The 18713-nt window shown below is 41.5% G+C and overlaps 1 protein-coding gene across 2 annotated transcripts in view; it reads left to right on the forward strand.

Moving 5' to 3' along the window:
* Positions 1-18713, forward strand: part of EMILIN3 (elastin microfibril interfacer 3) — a 45135-nt gene that overhangs the window by 3994 nt on the left and 22428 nt on the right. The window contains exon 2 of one of the 2 annotated variants that reach the window (XM_034413926.3): positions 17473-17595. The exons of the other annotated variant lie outside the window; for it this stretch is intronic. Coding sequence (XP_034269817.2) covers positions 17473-17595 — 123 coding nt within the window. The remainder of the gene's footprint in view (positions 1-17472; positions 17596-18713) is intronic. 2 annotated transcript variants of the gene reach the window in all.

The following is an 18713-nucleotide window of genomic DNA, read 5'->3' on the forward strand; positions in this document are numbered from 1 at the left end:
AGCGCCGGTGGCAGGAGGCTCCGCCCACCCACCTGGATGTCATCACATCCCATTTTTTACCCTCTGCGCACGCGCAGAAGGCTCTGTGTATGCTCACATTTGCGAACTGCTAGTGAAGGTAAGTGGATTTCACCCCTGGTTCAAAAGCTCAATTCTTTGGCGTTCAGCCCTTCTTATGGTCCGACTTTCATAACCATACATTGCAAGAGTTTCGCACAGGCTTGCACTTTTCATTTGTTCCAAAAATCCATTCTTTTTCTCAGATGTGAAGCATATCATTATTTACAGTCTTTTTTTTTTCTTTTTCAAAAAGGGAAGCAAAAGGCTTCCCCAGACTTCAGTGAAAGCCCAAGGGAGGGGGTAGATGGAAGAGGAGATAATATTGTTTTAAAGCAAAGTTTGAAGGGCTGCTGACAGGTGCGTTCAACTGTGAATTGCAAATAGTTGTTTACATCAGGTGCATTTTATATACCATCTGCTGAATGAGACCGATCCATTTTTTCACAGCCTCCCCTCTATCCCTCTGAAGTGCTCCGTAGAGAGCTTTGAAAGAGGTAGGCGATTGTGCGGGTAACAGGGAGGTTGAAAGACAAGGGGACATTGTCCAAAAATTGCACGGAGACAACTTTTATGTGTGATTCTTCATGGATGAACTTAGTTTTCAGTGATCCCGTTTCTATGGTCAGTGCACTCCAGCAGAGTCTTTTGGTTATGCAGGATTACAGGGAGAAGAAAGATCCCAAACATCCCTAAATCTTGATTCAGCAGGTTTTATTTTTTTAAATTTTAACGTAGCAGCATTATTTGTTCTGCATTGTTATATGCAGTTACATTATTATTATTATTATTATTATGGTCTATTTATCCAACAAATTCCATAATAAAAAAGAGCCTTGGTGGCGCAGCAAACTAAAGCGCTGTTAAATAGCACCAGCTGCCTGCAATTACTGCAAGTTCAAATCTCAACAGGCTCAGCCTTCCATCCTTTCGAGGTAGGTAAAATGAGGACCCGGTTTGTGGGGGCAATAAGCTGACTTTGTATAAAAAAAGAACACCGCTTGGGGGGGGGCGAAAGCCCTACTAAGCAGGTATATACAAAAGTATGAAGGCTATTGCTTAACGCATTGTAAGCCGCCCTGAGTCTCCGGAAAAAGGGTGGCATATAAATCGAACCAATAAATAAATAAATAAATAAATAAATAAATAAATAAATACATACATACATACATACATACATACATACATACATACATACATACATTTTTAGACTGGGTATTTTCCAATGATTTGGGTTCCAAGAAGTCATGAGTCATCATCTTCTTCTCTTTCTTCTTCTTATTCTCCTCCTCCTTCCTCTTCCTCCCTCCTTCCCCTTCCTCTTTCTTCCCCTCTCTCGCCCCCCTTTATTTGCTTGGCATACAAATCCAGTTAATTTTAAATAACAATCTACTACCATTATGAAGAATAAATGAAGTGGGACACATTCTTGTGTTCCTGCAGAATAATCACAAACTGGCTGAAGTAGAATTGGGGTCAACAATTCCACCCAGAAATGGCACTCCTGAGAGACAGGCTGGGAAATTATTGATTCTCCTAAGAGGACACACAATAAAACCGAAAAAATTAAAGAATGGTGTGGAGCAAGTAGATAGAGCAGATTCTCCCCCTTTCCATAATACCGAGAACTAGGGGTCACCCAATGGCCGGAGATTCAGGACGGACAAAAGAAACAGTGTCCCACGACCCATAATTAATTCATGGAATGTACTGCCAAAAAACATTATTGGACTGTATTCCAACCTGTCTGTTAGGCTAGGAAGTTCAAATCAGGTTGATTTGCTTCAAAATATGAGCTTTCTTAATGAAGAAAGGTTTCACCATGCATTAAATTGTGTGAACCATCCCACCCTCCTCCATCCTCATAAACCAGCCCACAAGTGCATCTTCTGTTGGTTCCAAGGCCAGGTTTTACATCACACGCCAAGAGTCATATATCAAAAGTGGGCACAACCAAGGCCTATTTTGGGAGAGAAGTTCAGAAGTTTTAAAGGGTCAAACACAGCCCCAAATGCAAAACAAACAAAATAGAGGTAGTCCTTGACTTATAACAATTCGTTTAGCAACCATTCAAAATTACGACAGTGAAAAAAGTGACTTATGACCATTTTTCACACTTATGACCCTTGTAGAATCCCCATGGTCATGTGTCGTACATTCGGATGCTTGACAACTGACTCACATTTATGACGGTTGCAGTGTCCCAGAGTCTTGCAATGCCCTTTTGTGACCTTCTAACAAGGAAAATCAATGGGGAAATCAGATTCACTTAACAACCGTATTACTAATTTAACAACTGCAGTGATTCACTTAGCACCTTAAATTTTGGGCTCAGTTGTGAGTTGTGGTTGTAAGTTGAGGACTACCTATATTATCAGTTCTATCCATGTTGGATGACCCATAAAAAGGATGTTAGGGAAACTTGGAACATGAGCCAAACCTTTGGCACCCCAGCCATAAGCCAAGTGTCTTCTGAATGTAATGCATAACTCTTGCTACTAGTATGACAGTCCCAAAGATGCTGTTTCAGGAGGCAACTGGACTTTATGTTTTCTTTTGAAGACATTTCACTTCTCACCCAAGAAGCTTCTTCAGCTCGAGAGGATAGTGGGGAACGGAGCCTCTAAAAGGATGCAAATGACCAGCTGTCTGCAAGGAATATAAATCCTTCCATTCCCCACTATCCTGTCAGAGCTGAAGAAGCTTCTTGGATGAGAAGTGAAACATCTTCAAGAGAAAAAATAAGGAAGTCCAGTTATCTTTGCGACAACCATGACCTGGATGGCTGAGAATCTCTACGGACATTTAGCTATATAATTTGGGATGAACCCCCTTTGACTGGTGTGGTAGTAGGAATGGATTTCCAGAGAGAAAACTGCAAACTACAGGAACCAGGAGCACTACTCAGGTGACCCTGAGGACACAGATAAACCTCCAACTTCTTCAACAACCCTCTGGAAGGATGCAAATGATCAGCTGTCTGCAAGGAATAAAAAATCCTTCCATTCCCCACTAACCTGTCAGAGCTGAAGAAGTTTCTTGGATGAGAAGTGAGCCTTGGTAGTACAGTGGTATAAGGCACCCTGTTATTAAGCTGGTTATTAAGACCAGCTGCCTGCAATTACTGCAGGTTCGAATCTCGCCAAGGCTCAAGGTTGACTCAACCTTCCATCCTTTCTAAGGTAGGTAAATTGAGGACCCAGTTGTGGGGACAATAAACTGACTTTGTATAAATATACAAAAGGATGAAGGCTATTGCTGAGCACATTGTAAGCCGCCCTGAGTCTCCGGAGAAGGGCAGCATATAAATCAAAAAATTTTTTTAAAAAAAAAGAGAAGTGAAAAGTCTTCAAAAGAAAAAACAAGGAAGTCCAGTTGCCTCCTGAAAAAGCACCTTTGGGACAACCATGACTTGGATTACTGAGTATCTCTACAGATTTATGACAGTATGATAGTACACTTCATTATGGAGGAAGGAGTTGCAGGGAACTGTTTCTTAGCACAGCTCAGAGTGCATGAGGCTGAATGGAAAGCAAAAAAAATGTAATGAAAGACAAAATAGCATCTCCTATGCAGATGCTGGTAAGAGCATCTGGAATATGTGTTTCCTATGCTCTTGAGAGATCCACTGGATGAAAATTGAAGGCTGCGTCCTCCTGCTGAGTTATGGGGCCTTTCCAAAAATGGACTAAAGTGGAGAGGAAAGACATGCAACATGTGTGAACTGGTGGGCTCGTTTGGAATTTTAAGAATATTGCAGGGATGGTGACACTGCTTTTTTATTAGATTTATAATCTGTTTTCCCTCTGGAGCTAGAAGTAGTTTACCTTGGAATCCCCATTCATTTTATGTTCTTCGAGATAGGTTGGACTGAGAGAGAACAACTGGTTCTTCGTGGGCAAGAGTGACACAAATTGAATGAAATCAAACCAGGTGAAGTTAGGTGGGGTAAGGAACTTGGCAGGTGCCCCAGGAGAGGTCTGCAGGCATGTTGTGGCCTGCTCTGCTCTTGACACAAATAAGGTTAAAACCTCTGATACTTTAAGCACGAATCATTTGTTTTCATCCAAAGATTCTCAGGCCTGGGCTGACAGAAGTGGTGGTTGAAGTAAATTAATAGAACAATTTGAAAGCTTTTAAGAAGGAATCAAAGGCAGAGCCTCACAAGCCTCTTCTGCAGGATCTAAAAGGGTTAATCATTATTGTGCGTTACATGAGACTCTGTGTTGTCATGCATGTATTCCAGCCTATGTATTTCAATCCAACCTGGTTTGCACCTAAATGAATTCCACCAAGCTTCCTGCAAACATTTGCCTAAACATTTTGTTTAATCAAGTTTCTTTTTTTTTTAAGGGCATGCCCTTAAAAATGCTACTGATGAGTTACACAGGGGCTATTTCTTCAGTCCATGAAAAGGACATTGTATCATCTTTTTGTAGCCAAACTTCTTATAGGAGAGTTTAAAAATATTATTTCTTAAATAAAAGCCATTCTTTAAAAGAACTGGTCATTCAACTATTCATCCTTTGGCTGTCCCTTTCATTGTCAGGAGAATTCTCTGTCCTTGGCATAGAAAACTTTAGAAACATATCAGAACAACCCCCAAAGGTTTATTATAGCTTTTCCCCAACTTGCTACCCTCCAGATTTTAAATTTATAATTAAATTTATAAATTTAATTTATAACTTTATTGTCATTGTACGTGCATACACAGTATACTCATACAACGAAATTCACTTAACACCCAAAGACCAGGTCCAACACACATAACAATCCCCAAACACACTCTTACCCACCACAATTCTCCACCCCTAAACCACCCAAGCATCCACACAACAGACCAAGTAATACTGTCCAACAGCTTACTGATGGTGGCCCTTTAGTTCATTGTTGAGTGCAATTATAGCTCTGGGATAAAAACTATTCAGAAAATGGGTGGTCCGAGTTTTAATTGTTCTGTATCTTCTGCCAGAAGGCAACAGTCCAAAAAGATTGTAAGCAGGATGGGAAGAGTCTCTGAGAATGTTATGCAACTTTCTCAAACAGCGAGATTCGAAGATGTCGTTCAGGGCTGGTAGCTGGAGTCTGATGATATTCTGGGCAGTTTTAATGATTCTCTGTAGAGCTTTTTTGTCCGCTACAGAGCTGCTCCCATACCATACCATGCAAGAATGCCGTCAGGACACTCTCAGTGGTGCTGCGATAGTAGGACAGAATTAGATGCTGAGATAGATTTATCTTCCTGAGCATTCTCAGGAAATATAGCTCTTCTGTGACTTCTTCATAAACATGTTAGCATTCATAGTCCATGAGAGGTCCTCCGAGATATAAATGCCCAGAAATTTAAAACTACCCACCCTCTCCACCTCCTCACCATTTATGTACAATGGTAGATGTACATCTCTCTTCCTCCTGAAGTCAATTATAAGTTCTTTAATTTTTGATACTGTAGATAGCCTCCAGCACAATATTTGGGAATTTCATCACAGGTAAAAGACACAAAATTTGAGGGTTTCTCGTCCGTAAAGGCAATAAATGAAAGCAACAGCAGTGGCTAGCTATAACTCTTCCATATTCTACACAAGTTTTATAGTGGCATCTGGTTAGCTACTATGAAAAACAGGATGAGAAACATATGGTTTTTTTTATAGATGCAACTGAGATTTACATTTGCAGTTTTCTAAGCCATCTGCTGACCTTTTATGAGATTATTTGGCCCCATAGAATTAATATTAACATAAATAGGCATGTTACTGAAAAATATATATATAAAATTTGAGATAGTGAACGCACACAAAATGCATGAAAGTAAGCACAGACCCAGTCATCATTCTTGCATATAGGTAATCCTCAATTTACACTATAATTGAGCCTGGCAATTAGAGTCATAAGTTGTGACATTGTGACAATTGTAAAGCAGATGATCACATGAGCAGACCCCATTTTATGACTTTTTTTTTTTTTTTTGCAGTGGCCATTCCACAAATGCTACGGTCGTAAAGTGAACACCGCAGTTGCAGAGTGAATGCTGCAGTCATTAAAACTCATTGTTGGCTATGGGGCAGAAATAAATGGCAAAAACACCATAAATCATGATCATGTGACTGCAGGACACTGCAAATGAATATATGTGCAGGCTGACTGCAGAGTGCCCAAACTGTGGTCATATGACCTAGGGGAGGGCTGATGTCATAAATTCAGAACTGAATCATAAGTACCTTTTGGGAGTCGGTTGTAACTTTGAGCAATTGATGAGTAAGCTGGTCATAAGTTGAGTGCTACCTGTACTGAACACTGCTATGTATTTTCTTTCTCCTTGATAGCTAGAAGGTCAACAGATTCTGCAAAACCAGGAATTTGATTAATTCAGTAGCCAGCATGCTTTGCTACATCCATTCAAAGTTATGCGGCTGCTTAAGTATTTAGAAAGAAACTCACATCAAAAAGGGAAAGGATCTATTTAAGTACAGGCATGTAGGACACAGGTCCATTCGCTCTCTCTCCTCTCTCTCTCCTGCCTCCCTTCTTCGAAGCTGCTGTTTCAGCTGAAAGTGCTTGGATTAACACAAAAAAGAAAGGCCCAGGCTCCATGTCTACAGTGTGAGAATCTGCTATTCTTTCTCCTGGGAGAATGTGTAAACACAGAAAGAGATTTCAGTGTTTGGCTGATTGTTTGGATGGATGAATAGAATAACTGACTGATAATCTGGAGGGAATTTTAGGCTCCCAACAACCAGAGGGATGGAAATTAAGCATCCCGGAGACCTACCGCATGGCAGAACTAAAGGGAAGCTGGCTGCATTTGCAGAACATGCTTCACCAGGTCTGTTAAAGGCTGAGAGGCTCCATTTGCATAATGAGTGAAGCTTGGTTAGTTTTAAGTTTACTCTGTTGTTTTGTGGCTTAGCGCACTGTGTAAACTCAATCCGTTTTGTTTGTTTATAGGTCAACGGATTCTGCAAAACCAGAAATTTGATTAATTCAGTAGCCAGACTAAGCAGGTTGCGTTAACGCGGGCAATCCATCACGCTGATTCAGGGAAATATTCAATATGTATTATGCATGGATACACTGAAATAGGCGACTGTACATCTCCAACTGCAGATGGGAACTCATCTTACAATTTGGAATGTTTCCCATTCATTCAAAGTTAATGCAGCAAAGGGAACTCTTCAGAATAAAACCTCTGTTTTGCCTGAATAGTATAGGCCATTCCATGGAAGCCCAAATCAGCCAGCTGAAAAAATTTCTTTGCCTGAATAAAATACAAAACAATGTCTCTTCCCCAGTATCCATCTGGATTGGCAATTTTGCCTTGCCATGTTCAAGGGCAGCAAGTCTGCCTGCCTGCCTGCCTGCCTGCCTGCCTGCCTGCCTGCCTGACAGACAGACAGACAGACAGACAGACAGACAGACAGACTGACTGACAGACAGACAGACAGACAGACAGACAGACAGACAGACAGACAGACAGACAGACAGACTGACTGACTGACTGACTGACTGACTGACTTGGATGCTGCCTGGAATAAAAAAACTAAACAAAAAAACCTATTAGTAATCTCTTACCACATTTATTTATTTGTTCGTTAAATTTGAGACTTCCTATGCAACTATGGGTGGCTTAACCTTTTGTTTACAATATACTAAAGTACTGACCAGAAGAGTAAAATATCAACCATAAACCTCCCAGAAATGAAATAACGATTCCCCCTGTCCCCAAGGCCTAGAAGTACAATTAGGTCCTTAATGATTTCCTAAAAGCTATCATAATTGGATTCATACAGATCTTTGGGGAAAATCATTCCAGAAGGCAGGATCTGCAGGAATACATGTAGACAGACTTCCTGGTCCTGTGAGATGACATTGTATGATTGGCCGGGCCTAGTATGTGTCCACCTTACTGGATCACAAAACTAGTAGTTGTGGGGCTGTCCAAAAAGATGGACTAGCCAGGATGCTGAGGGGGAGTGGCTAGGGGACTGCCAGTGCTGTCTCATCACCTGCCTAGAGATGCTCCCACCCCACTAATTCTCCAGTATTCTGTCTTTCTCTTTCTAATGGCAAACTTAGGTGGTGAGGACTGATTGAGTGGAATAGAACCTCTGAGAAACAAAGGGAGGTATGAAGAATTTCAGAAGAACCGGAACAACCTATAATTTCTAAACATTTTAGAAATTCTGAGGGAGTACGATCATGGCCAAAAAAACCTAATGAGTGTCCATTGGAGAAAAAATGAGGGGAGAAATAGAAAACAGGATGGAACAATGAAATACAACAGAATATCATGGAGAAGTGCATGGAAAAGCCCAAAACTCTGAACAGAAATTCTTCTATTGGCAATGAGGATACATAGCAGCTTTTTGTTGCATCTCTTCCCCTCTTGTTACATTTCTGCCTTTAAGTCACCATCTCCAGTATACCTATTCTCTTTATTTCGTAGTAGTGATTATATTAGAAAATAGTGCAATAGATTACATTAGAAAATTGGAAAATCATCTCAGAAATAATATATTGTACTATTTCTATACGATTACCACGAAAACCCCATGGAGGTGTCCATAAAGTCACCAGGGGTTAAGACTAATTCAAGGAAATTATTACTTCTTTCAGAGGTGGAGGCAAGTTTAAGTCTTCAGGAATACAGAATAACAGATTTGGAAGGGACCTTGGAGGTCCATTACCTGCTGAAGCAGGAGACCCTATACCAGATTTCTCCAATCTTTTTGGCTTTGTGGACCAGTGGGGGGAGGGGGGAGAGGGGATGGTTCCAGTGCTCATCCACTGTTTGTACACATGGGGATGCATGTGCGCGCTCTCCTGCCACTTTTATGGCCTAATTCCTGAATGCTCAAGGCCCTGAAATGGGGTGTGGCCTGGGGATTGAGGTCCGCTGCCCTCTACCATTCTGGACAAATGGTTGTCCAATCTCTTCTTAAAAACCTCCAGTGATGGAGTACCCACAACTGCAGGAGGCAGTTCCCCTAAGTCTTCAACTTTTTAGCTAAAGTTAGGTATGAGCCTGTTATGACCCAAAGAGCTCAACAAATAGCCTTCAAACCAGTGGTGAAATCCAAATTTTTTTACTATTGGTTCTGTGGGCATGGCTTGGTGGGTGTGGTGTGGCGTGGCTTGGTGGGCATGGCAGGGAAAGGATACTGCAAAATCTCCATTCCCACCCCACTCCAGGGGAAGGATACTGCAAAATCCCCATTCCCTCCCCACTCCTGGGGGAAGGATATTGCAAAATCCCCATTCCCTCCCCACTCCTGGGGGAAGGATATTGCAAAATCCCCATTCCCACCCCACTCTGGGCCAGCCAGAGTGGTATTTGCCAGTTCTCCGAACTATTCAAAATTTCCACTGCCGGTTCTCCAGAACCTGTCAGAACCTGCTGGATTTCACCCCTGCTTCAAACCCCATAATTGATTTTTCATTGTGATGTATTTCATTTTCAATTCAGGGGATGCAGCTTTTTGATGATGAAAATATAAGGTGCGCCTTAGTGGATCATCTCAAAGGTTGAAGGTTTTCAGCACTTTGTAGTGTCAGAGAGATGTTCAAAAAGTTTGGGGTGTTTAAGTGCACTTTGATTTTTTTTTGTATTAAGTGATTTTCATTATTATCAAATTGCAAACAGATGGCATTCCACTTGCAAATTAATGCAGCCATTATTTCAGAATTCCAGCTAGTGCTGCAGTGGATTTTGGAGAAGACATTATCTGCCAAATTCTCAAAGTTCATAGTTCAAAGTCTCAGTTTCAGATATGATATGTATCAGCTTTGATAAAGATAATATTTACATTGCCATTTAACTGACCTCAGATAGAATATCTGTAATGTCTTCCTTTATTTCTTGTTGCATAAAAGAAACTAAATGATCATATCAGCCTTTCACAACATCTTTTAAGCAAATCTCCCAGTAATCCAGGCATATTCCTTACCTGTGATTCTGGCAACACATGATTGCGCTAAATATCACTGTTTTTGGGAATGCTGAATCCTTATCCACTTTCTCCAGGAAGTGCTTGGTATTCCTTGCTTCAGTTTACCGGCAAGATGTCATTCGTTGTGTTGTATGCCCAGCCATTTGCATTTTGTCTAGAAAGGTAGAATTAGACTTGGCTTGGCTGTTGTAATCAGACTTTGGAATGAGTTCTGGGATGCCAGACCTTAGCACTGATGGAGGAAATTGCTTTTTCAGTCACCTATCTTCTAACTCTCCTACTACTACTACTTCCCCCTCCTCCTCCGTCCTCCTTTTCAAATGCACATTTCATCCTTTTTTAAATCATTGTGGTTTTGTAGTGGGCATTTATTGCCCCCATTACTCTTAATTTGATTTACCTTCCCTTATCTACCACATAGTCTGTATATTTTATATCTTCAACCAAAGATTTTTTTATTTTTTTATTTTTTAATTTATAATTTAATTTATATACTGCCCTTCTCCCGAAGGACTCGGGGCGGTGTACAGCCAATTAAAAACACAAGGTACAAACAACAGTTTTAAAATAGTTTAAAGTATTAAACAATTTCGGCCCGAATTTAAAACCCAAAATTTAAAACACCCAATTTAAAATCATTTATATAGATAGCACTGCCTGGCGGAACAGCAGGGTCTTAAGGGCACAGCGAAACACATGGAGGTCGGAGATCTTGCGTATTTCCGGAGGCAGTTCGTTCCACAGGGCAGGAGCTCCCACAGAGAAGGCCCTTCCTCTGGGTGTCACCAGCCAATATAACTTGGCCGATGGCACCCTGAGGAGTCCCTCTCTGTGGGAGCGAATTGGCCAGTGGGAGGCTACTGGTGGCAGAAGTTGGTCTCGAAGGTACCCAGGTCCTAAGCCATGGAGCGCTTTAAAGGTGGTAACCAACACCTTGAATCGGACCCGGAAGACCACTGGGAGCCAGTGCAGCTCGCGCAGGAGAGGTATCACGTGGGCGCAACGAGTCACGCCCATAACCACCCGCGTGGCCGCATTCTGGACCAGTTGGAGCTTCTGAGTGCTCTTCAAGGAGCCCCATGTAGAGAGCATTACAGTAGTCCAGCCAGGAGGTGACAAGGGCGTGAGTGATCGTGCGTAAGGTGTCCTGGTCCAAAAAGGGCCGCAACTGGCAGATCAGGCGAACCTGATAAAAAGCCCCCCTGGCCACGGCCATCATATGTTCTTCTAAAGACAGCCGTGCATCCAGGAGGACACCCAGATTGCGAGCCCTCTCTGTGGGGGGTGACGATTCACCCTCAATAGTCAGCGATGGCACCAGCTGACTATATTGGGACCCCGGAAGCCATAGCCACTCGGTCTTGGAAGGGTTGAGTCTGAGCCTATTTCTCCCCATCCAGACCCACCCGGCCTCCAGGCAGCGGGACATCACATCAAGGGCATCATTGGGGTGGTCTGGGGTGGAGATGTACAACTGAGTGTCATCAGCATACTGTGGACTCTCACCCCAAAACCATGGATGATCTCACCCAGTGGCTTCACATAAATGTTGAACAGAAGGGGCGAGAGGACCGACCCTTGTGGCGCCCCCCACACGAGGTGCCTCAAAGTCGACCTCTGCCCCCTGCCAACACAAACTATGAACGGTCGGAGAGGAAGGACGAGAACCACCATAGCACAGTGCCTCCTATTCCTAACCCCCTCAACCACTACAGCATGATACCATGGTCAATGGTATCAAAAGCCGCTGAGAGATCTAATAGGACCAGGACAGAGGAGCAACCCCTGTCCCGAGCCCTCCAGACATCATCCACCAATGCGACCAATGCAGATTCCTGATCTGTATCCATCAGTTCTAGTGCAGTAGTGGGATTCAAATATTTTTACTACTGGTTCTGTGGGGGTGGCTTGGTGGGGGTGGCATGTGGCTTTGTGGGCATGGCAGGGCAAGGATACTGTAAAATCTCCATTCCCTCCCCACTCCAGGGGAAGGTTACTGCAAAATCCATTTCCTCCCGATCAGCTGGGACTTGGGAGGCAGAGAATAGATGGGGGAAGGGCCAGTCAGAGGTGGTATTTACTGGTTCTCCGAATTACTCAAAATTTCTGCTACTGGTTCTCCAGAACTGGTCAGAACCTGCTGAATACCACCTCTGTTCTAGTGCTATACAACTGCAAGGATTCCTGCAGCTTTCCTTAAAGACAGGCATTCTTTAAGCAATCAGTTCAAAGATTTAATGGTAACCTACTCTCACTTTCCTATGGTTGAGGAGGCTATTACAGACCAAGTATTCACACTGATCCCAAACAGCAAGTAGACTATAATCAACTGCAAGCAGAGCAATGAATTTCTTCTTCTGTGATTTGGTGCCTCTTCTTGACCATTTCCAGAAGCCTTCAAATAAAGGAGAAAAGGGCTGTATTATATTCTAGGTATACAGTCCTCTCAAGGCTGCTATTGGTTTCTCATGAACAATTCCAGCTATAAACACTTCCAGATGTAGGGTGGGCCTTTGCTCAGTCCTCCAAGGAACTAGAATAGTTGCTTTTCAATTTATTTATAAATGATCAGAAGATATAGTTGAGCAACGAGATATCCAAATTTTGAGATAGAATAAATCATTCAGGGTGGGAAAAAGCAAAAGAGATGCTTGAGGGAAAAAGGCAAGTGCAGTTCAGTATAAATGTAAACCAATGGGAGCAAAATGGAAATGATAAAAAATTCATCATAAAAAATATCACAGATGGGGGTGGAGAGTCAGTTAAAATATCATGGGAGTATGGCAACTGTGAAAAGGTGAATGTTATGCTGGCTTTTATTAAGAACTAGATGGAAAGCAGTCAATACTGTCAATACTTTATACAAATCAATAATGAATCTAGAATCTGGAATAACAAGAGTTGCTAGAAAGGAGTATCTAAAACAACCAGGAGGAACAGAGCAACTGCTACTGTGTTTTCCGCTTTATTTCTTCCCACCTTCAGCTCATCTTTATGAGAAATTCATAACAAACAGTGGAAGAACTTGATGCCTGGTTGAATGTTGAAAATAATTATTTTAAGATATGGTAACAGCCAACAAAGTAACAGCTTTAGAATGAAATTGAACAAATTCATAGATATTAAGACTATCCATGCTATGATGGCTCTGTGTGTATTTATAGGATCAGAGGCAATATGATTTGAGGTGGCAACTGATGGGAAACAATAGGGATGTTGTAAGTTGTTCTCAATTCCACTCATCTGTACAGTTTGTAAAAAAGAAAAAAAAACTGCTTTTTTTTTTAACATGCAGTGCCAAAAAAGAACAAGGAAAGCTCAAAGATAACAGAATCAAAATAAACAACATGACAGCAATAGCACTTAGACTTATATACAGCTTCACAGAGTTTTACAGCCCTCTCTGAGCGGTTTACAGAGTCAGCATAGTGCCCCCAACAATCTGGGTCCTCATTTTACCAACCTTGGAAGGATGGAAGGCTGAGTCAACCTTGAGCCGCTCAGAATCGAACTCCTGGTGTGAGCAGTGAGTTAGCCTGCAGTAAGTACTGCATTCTAACCACTGCACCACCAAGGCTCTATGATAATATTAAAGTATAGTAGGTAGGAAGACAGGTAGGTAAATAAATAATATTCATGCATGGAAAAAAAATCAGTTTTTTAAACAACTGATAAACCATAGATCATGCAGAAGAGAATTGGTCTTCCTTTTCCCCAAAAGAAAGTGTGCTTGAAGAACACAACTTTATAACTTCAAAGTATTGTATAAACATATTATAAATTCCAAGATTTTAATGTCAAGTATGGAAGGTCTTTTCATCACAGTAAAGCAGTCTAATTAGCTATAGTCCATGCACAATAAATCCAGAGCACTCAGTGCAATAATAGGTCCCACATTTTTGAATATAGGTCAACATTGCATTGACATATTTAAATCTTACTTCTTTTGCCAGCATTATAAGTTTATAAATATTAATCGAGAAAGAAATAATCTTGGAATAGCCCCAGAACACATGTGTCAATATCTAGTCCACTATTGTACTGAGTTTGATTTCTAGCCCTTACTAAACATCCTCAGTCTGAAGTATCCAAATCACTCAATGTGGGATTTGTTGTTGAATTGCAAAAGTGCATCTTAATAGCAATATATAGAAATTTTAAACTCCTAATCCATTGATTTTTTTAAAAAATGGGAGATTCCAATTTTTATTCTATTCCAATTCTATTTTTCTTGTAACTTACCAATATTTGTCTTTATAAAACTGCTCTGTTGTCTGTTAAAAATAAATTGTAGGCTTGGAATCATCCAAAAACTCTTAGTAGTGATCATAATATTTGAGAGGTTTCATATGCTTCTCATATGTCTGGTCCAAATTATGCAATATTAACTGAATATATTACCATTCGGCAGATTTCAACAATCTGAACATTCCTGCAACATCAGAAATGTTTTAAAATACTGATTAACCATACAACTGATATAAACTATTTATTCTATTTTTGTTCCATGAGCGCAACATAGAAAGAAAACAAAATCAGTTACTATACCAGAAATTCTGAAACAGAAATTGTCTCAAAGAGTTGGTTTTCATAGAGACAGATATCAGGCTTAAGTTTCTTACTCGTCAACATCCAAATATGTCTTGCAGATTTTTAATGCCAGAAATACAACTGGCATGGGCAAAATCCAGAACTAGCATTTACTCAAATTCTAAGGGAATTAAATAGTAAGCTAGTTTATACCTTTGCACTTGATGGACAGGAAAATGCCACAACCTCGGCTGAGACAAGGGCATTCATAGCAGATGATATCCAGGGGTGGGCTGCGGAGGGACTGTAGAGGTTCGGGAGTACCTCTAGCTAAGATTCTGTGCAGTTCGGAGAACCCTCAATTCCTACTCCTGGCTGGCCCTGCCCACCCCACCCCGCCCCTCCCAGGAGACCCCACATGGCCCATTTTGGATTCAGGTAAGTGCAGGTCGTGTGCAGAGGCTTGGGGAGGGTGAAAAACAGATCTACCTGAAGTTCGGGAAGGCCAGAACCTGGGGATGCTGTTTTCGCCCTCCCGGAGGCTCAAGAAAAGCCTCTGGAGCCCAGGGAGGGCAAAAACAACCCACCCACCCCACCCCCCACCCCACCATGGTGCAGGAGGCCGACTAGACCACGCCCACCATGGCCACACCCATCCAGCAACCGGGCTAAAATTTTTGAAGCCCATCCCTGATGCTATCCTGGCATATGCTAGATATAAATTGAGGAATATAAGGAAAATCTAACTCAGAAGAATGTTCACCTTCATTTATAAAAAAGAAAAGACTTAGAATGCCAGTAAAGAGGACTGTGGGGATAGTATTTAAAAGCTAACACACAATAGGGAGAATATAAATTTCAGTGTAAGTTGAGCAAACTTATTTGAGCAAACTCCTGGAGACAATGGAGGACAGGAGAGCCTAGCTTGCTATGGTCCATGGGATTGCGAAGAGTCAGACATAATTTAGCGCCTGAATACCAACAAGAAAAGTTTCAGTAGCTTTTGGTTTGTACGCAGTGGATAAAATGGGCAGATTCAGAGGAAAAAGATAACCAAGTGGATATATTTGCTTCCTTTGGGAAAGCCAGTTTGGTGTAGTGGTGAAATCAGGAGGCTGAGTTCTTGTCCCACTGTAGACATGAAGCCATCTGGCTGACCTTGGGCCCTAGGAAGGAAATAATGGCAAACCTCTTCTGAAAAACCTTGTCAAAAAAACCAGCAACTTCCCCAGTCAGTTTCCAGGAGTCAAAAAGACTGCAGGGCACACACAGTGGAAGGAAAGTACCCTTCCATTCCAAAAAAAGTTTTGCATTCTATTCCTTATAGTCACTTTAAATACATCAAAGAGAAAAATAGATATGTACATTACAGTTTTTTCCCATCACACAAGAATCTATGTAACTTCATAGACCATAGAAATCCATGCTGTTTCTTGGTAACATTATAGAAATGGTTTGCCTTTTCAGGAATGTTGTTCAACTTTTCACATTCTATGGCCCCAGTATTCCCTGGAGTTTTCCCCTCCAACTATTAACCAGACCAGATCTTGCCTAGCTTCTAAACTCAAAGTCAGACATCTACTAAGATATATTAAGGGTAATAGCTATGTTCTAAGGCAGGGGTCTCCAACCTTGGCAACTTTAAGACTTGTGGACTTCAACTCCCAGAATGTGGAGTTGAAGTCCACAAGTCTTAAAGTTGCCAAGGTTGGAGACCCCTGTTCTAAGATCTGTCAGCCTCTGATTCACAGCGGAGTAACTATTCTAAACTTCTTAGCACATTAAAGTATATTTGTGGTGCTTGCAAATAAACCCTACCTCATTCCTTGCTCACATTGTTCACATTATGGTTATTTTAATAGGGCTATAATAAATGACTTTTTGTGCATGTGTGATGACAATCAGAAAGATTGTAAAAGCAGGATTGGTTCAAAGAGTCTTTCACTGGTAGTTGTTACTCCTGGGAATGAATGTGTATAGGCATTAATCTGTTTTCATTATTTATTGTTGAATTTATTGATCTTGTGTTGCAAAGTGCCAGAGGTCTTAAGGTATAGAAGCACTGTACGTAAATTAATTTTTAAAATTACCCATTAATTTAGAATAGGTGTGTAGAGATGCTTTTTCTGCTGTGGGTGCAACATTGTTGGGAAAAGGGGCGGGATAGACAACCTCATCACCAAATGGCTTACGGAGTGGAGTTGCTGAGATGCAGCTTTAGAAGAGAAGTGCCTTTTACATACTGACATCTGTTAGGCTGTCATTGCTGAAAAAGCTCCAATGGAAATTATCCTCGTAACAGTTTTGTTACTGATTCAGCTTTATGTATGAATCCCATACCTCAAAGTGTTAACTACTTATTTGGTTTCAACTTGTGAACAACTCTTGAGTACTTTTTCCTACAGAGCTTTTGTTAGAAAAAAAAATGGCATTCATCTAAAAAAGCATTCAATGTATCTGAATACTGGTATTTAAAAGAGTGTACAATTTGAACTTTAACTTTTTACTGGGTCACCCAGACAGCTCTTAACTTACTAGTTTATACTTTCATAGTTGAGTCCCTCCAAATCAGATCGTCTTTGTCTGAAACTTTCTGGTTGGTGGTCTCAGCTATTTAATTATTCCCTGCTAATGAAAAACCAAAAGGAGAACCCTTTAGCTCAGGGGACTCCGAACTTGGCAACTTTAAGACTTGTGGACTTCAACTCCCAGAATTCCTCAGCCAGCAAAAGCTGAGTTGAAATCCACAAGTCTTAAAATTCCCAAGTTTGGAGACCCCTGCTTTAGCTGTTTGCCCAACTGTTTGCCCAACAGCTGGTTGTCCAGCTGTTTGCCCAACTGGACAACTGCAAAGTCTGGCCTGGAGGTTTGAGAGGGGCTGGGAGATCAAATCTGGTTGTCAGATGTTTAACCAAATCTGACTTTGCTTCTCATGCAGGATCTATTGTGCATATGTGGTGCAGAGGAATGTCACGTGCACTCTTCAGGATGGAGTGGAGAGCTATGTGAAAGCTGAGTATCACAAGTGCAGCTGGGGACCCAAGTGCCCTGGAAAAGTCGTGTGAGTATAGCCAGGGATAAAGGTGTAGACATCTCTCAACATCCTTTGACCCAGTAGTGGGTTTCAGCCAGTGGTGGGTTGCTCCCAGTTCACACTGGTTCTATAGAACCGGTAGTAAAACCGGCGGGAGGCTCCACCCACTGACCCCGACGTCATCAAAATGTTTCTGCACATGCGCAGAAGCTTCTGCACATGCACAGAAGAGTGTGCACGCGCGGCCCCACTGCGAACCGGTAGTAAAGGTAAGTAGAACCCACCCCTGGTTTCAGCAACTTTAAAAAGTTTGGAGAACCGGTAGTAAAAATTCTGAATGGCCCCGCCCCCATCTATTCTCTGCCTCCCAGTTCTCAGGGTGTGGCTTGTTGGGCATGGCATGGCTTGATGGCCGTGGTTTGGTGGGCGTGGCAGGGGAAGGATACTGTAAAATTTCCATTCCCACCCCACTCCAGGGGAAGGTTACTGCAAAATCCCCATTTCTTCCCAATCAGCTGGGACTCCAGAGGCAGAGAATAGATGGTGGCAGGACCAGTCAGAGGTAGTATTTACCAGTTCTCTGAACTCCTCAAAATTTCCGCTACCGGTTCTCCAGAACTGGTCAGAACCTGCTGAAAGCCACCTCTGATCTGTTTCTTATAAGTTATAATTTTTAAATCCACCTTAGAATTTACCTCTGTTATCTCCAGAAGGATTTGTTCAGTAAAGGTTTTTGTTCCAATACAGTTCAAATGCTTCACAGGCCCAGAGATCAAACAATTCCTTTAAAGTAGCCAACATGTGCACTAGTAATCGATCTTTAAAGTCTTGTTTGTAAACAAGATACAGTATATTGTTCCCACACAAGAAACCCTTTCTAATTAACTTCAAAGCCTTTCTTTAAATCAATTTCACAAAGCTTTTAGTATTTGTAAAGTTTTCCAGAAACCACTCTGGGATCACCTCTTTGCGGTATATTACAAGAAGTTACCAAAAAAATTAAGATCTTAAAAACCTAGAAGGATGTTATGTTCTTTCTTTTTAAATGGATTGAAGAGAATCCCACTCAGTGACCGAGACTCCTGTGATTCTGAAAGTTTTTTCAGTCTTAAACAAACAATAAGAAAGGTAAAACTCCAAAGTGA

This window comes from Pantherophis guttatus, chromosome 3 (assembly GCF_059756535.1).
Source record: "Pantherophis guttatus breed Tessera chromosome 3, ASM5975653v1, whole genome shotgun sequence".
NCBI lineage: Eukaryota > Metazoa > Chordata > Lepidosauria > Squamata > Colubridae > Pantherophis > Pantherophis guttatus.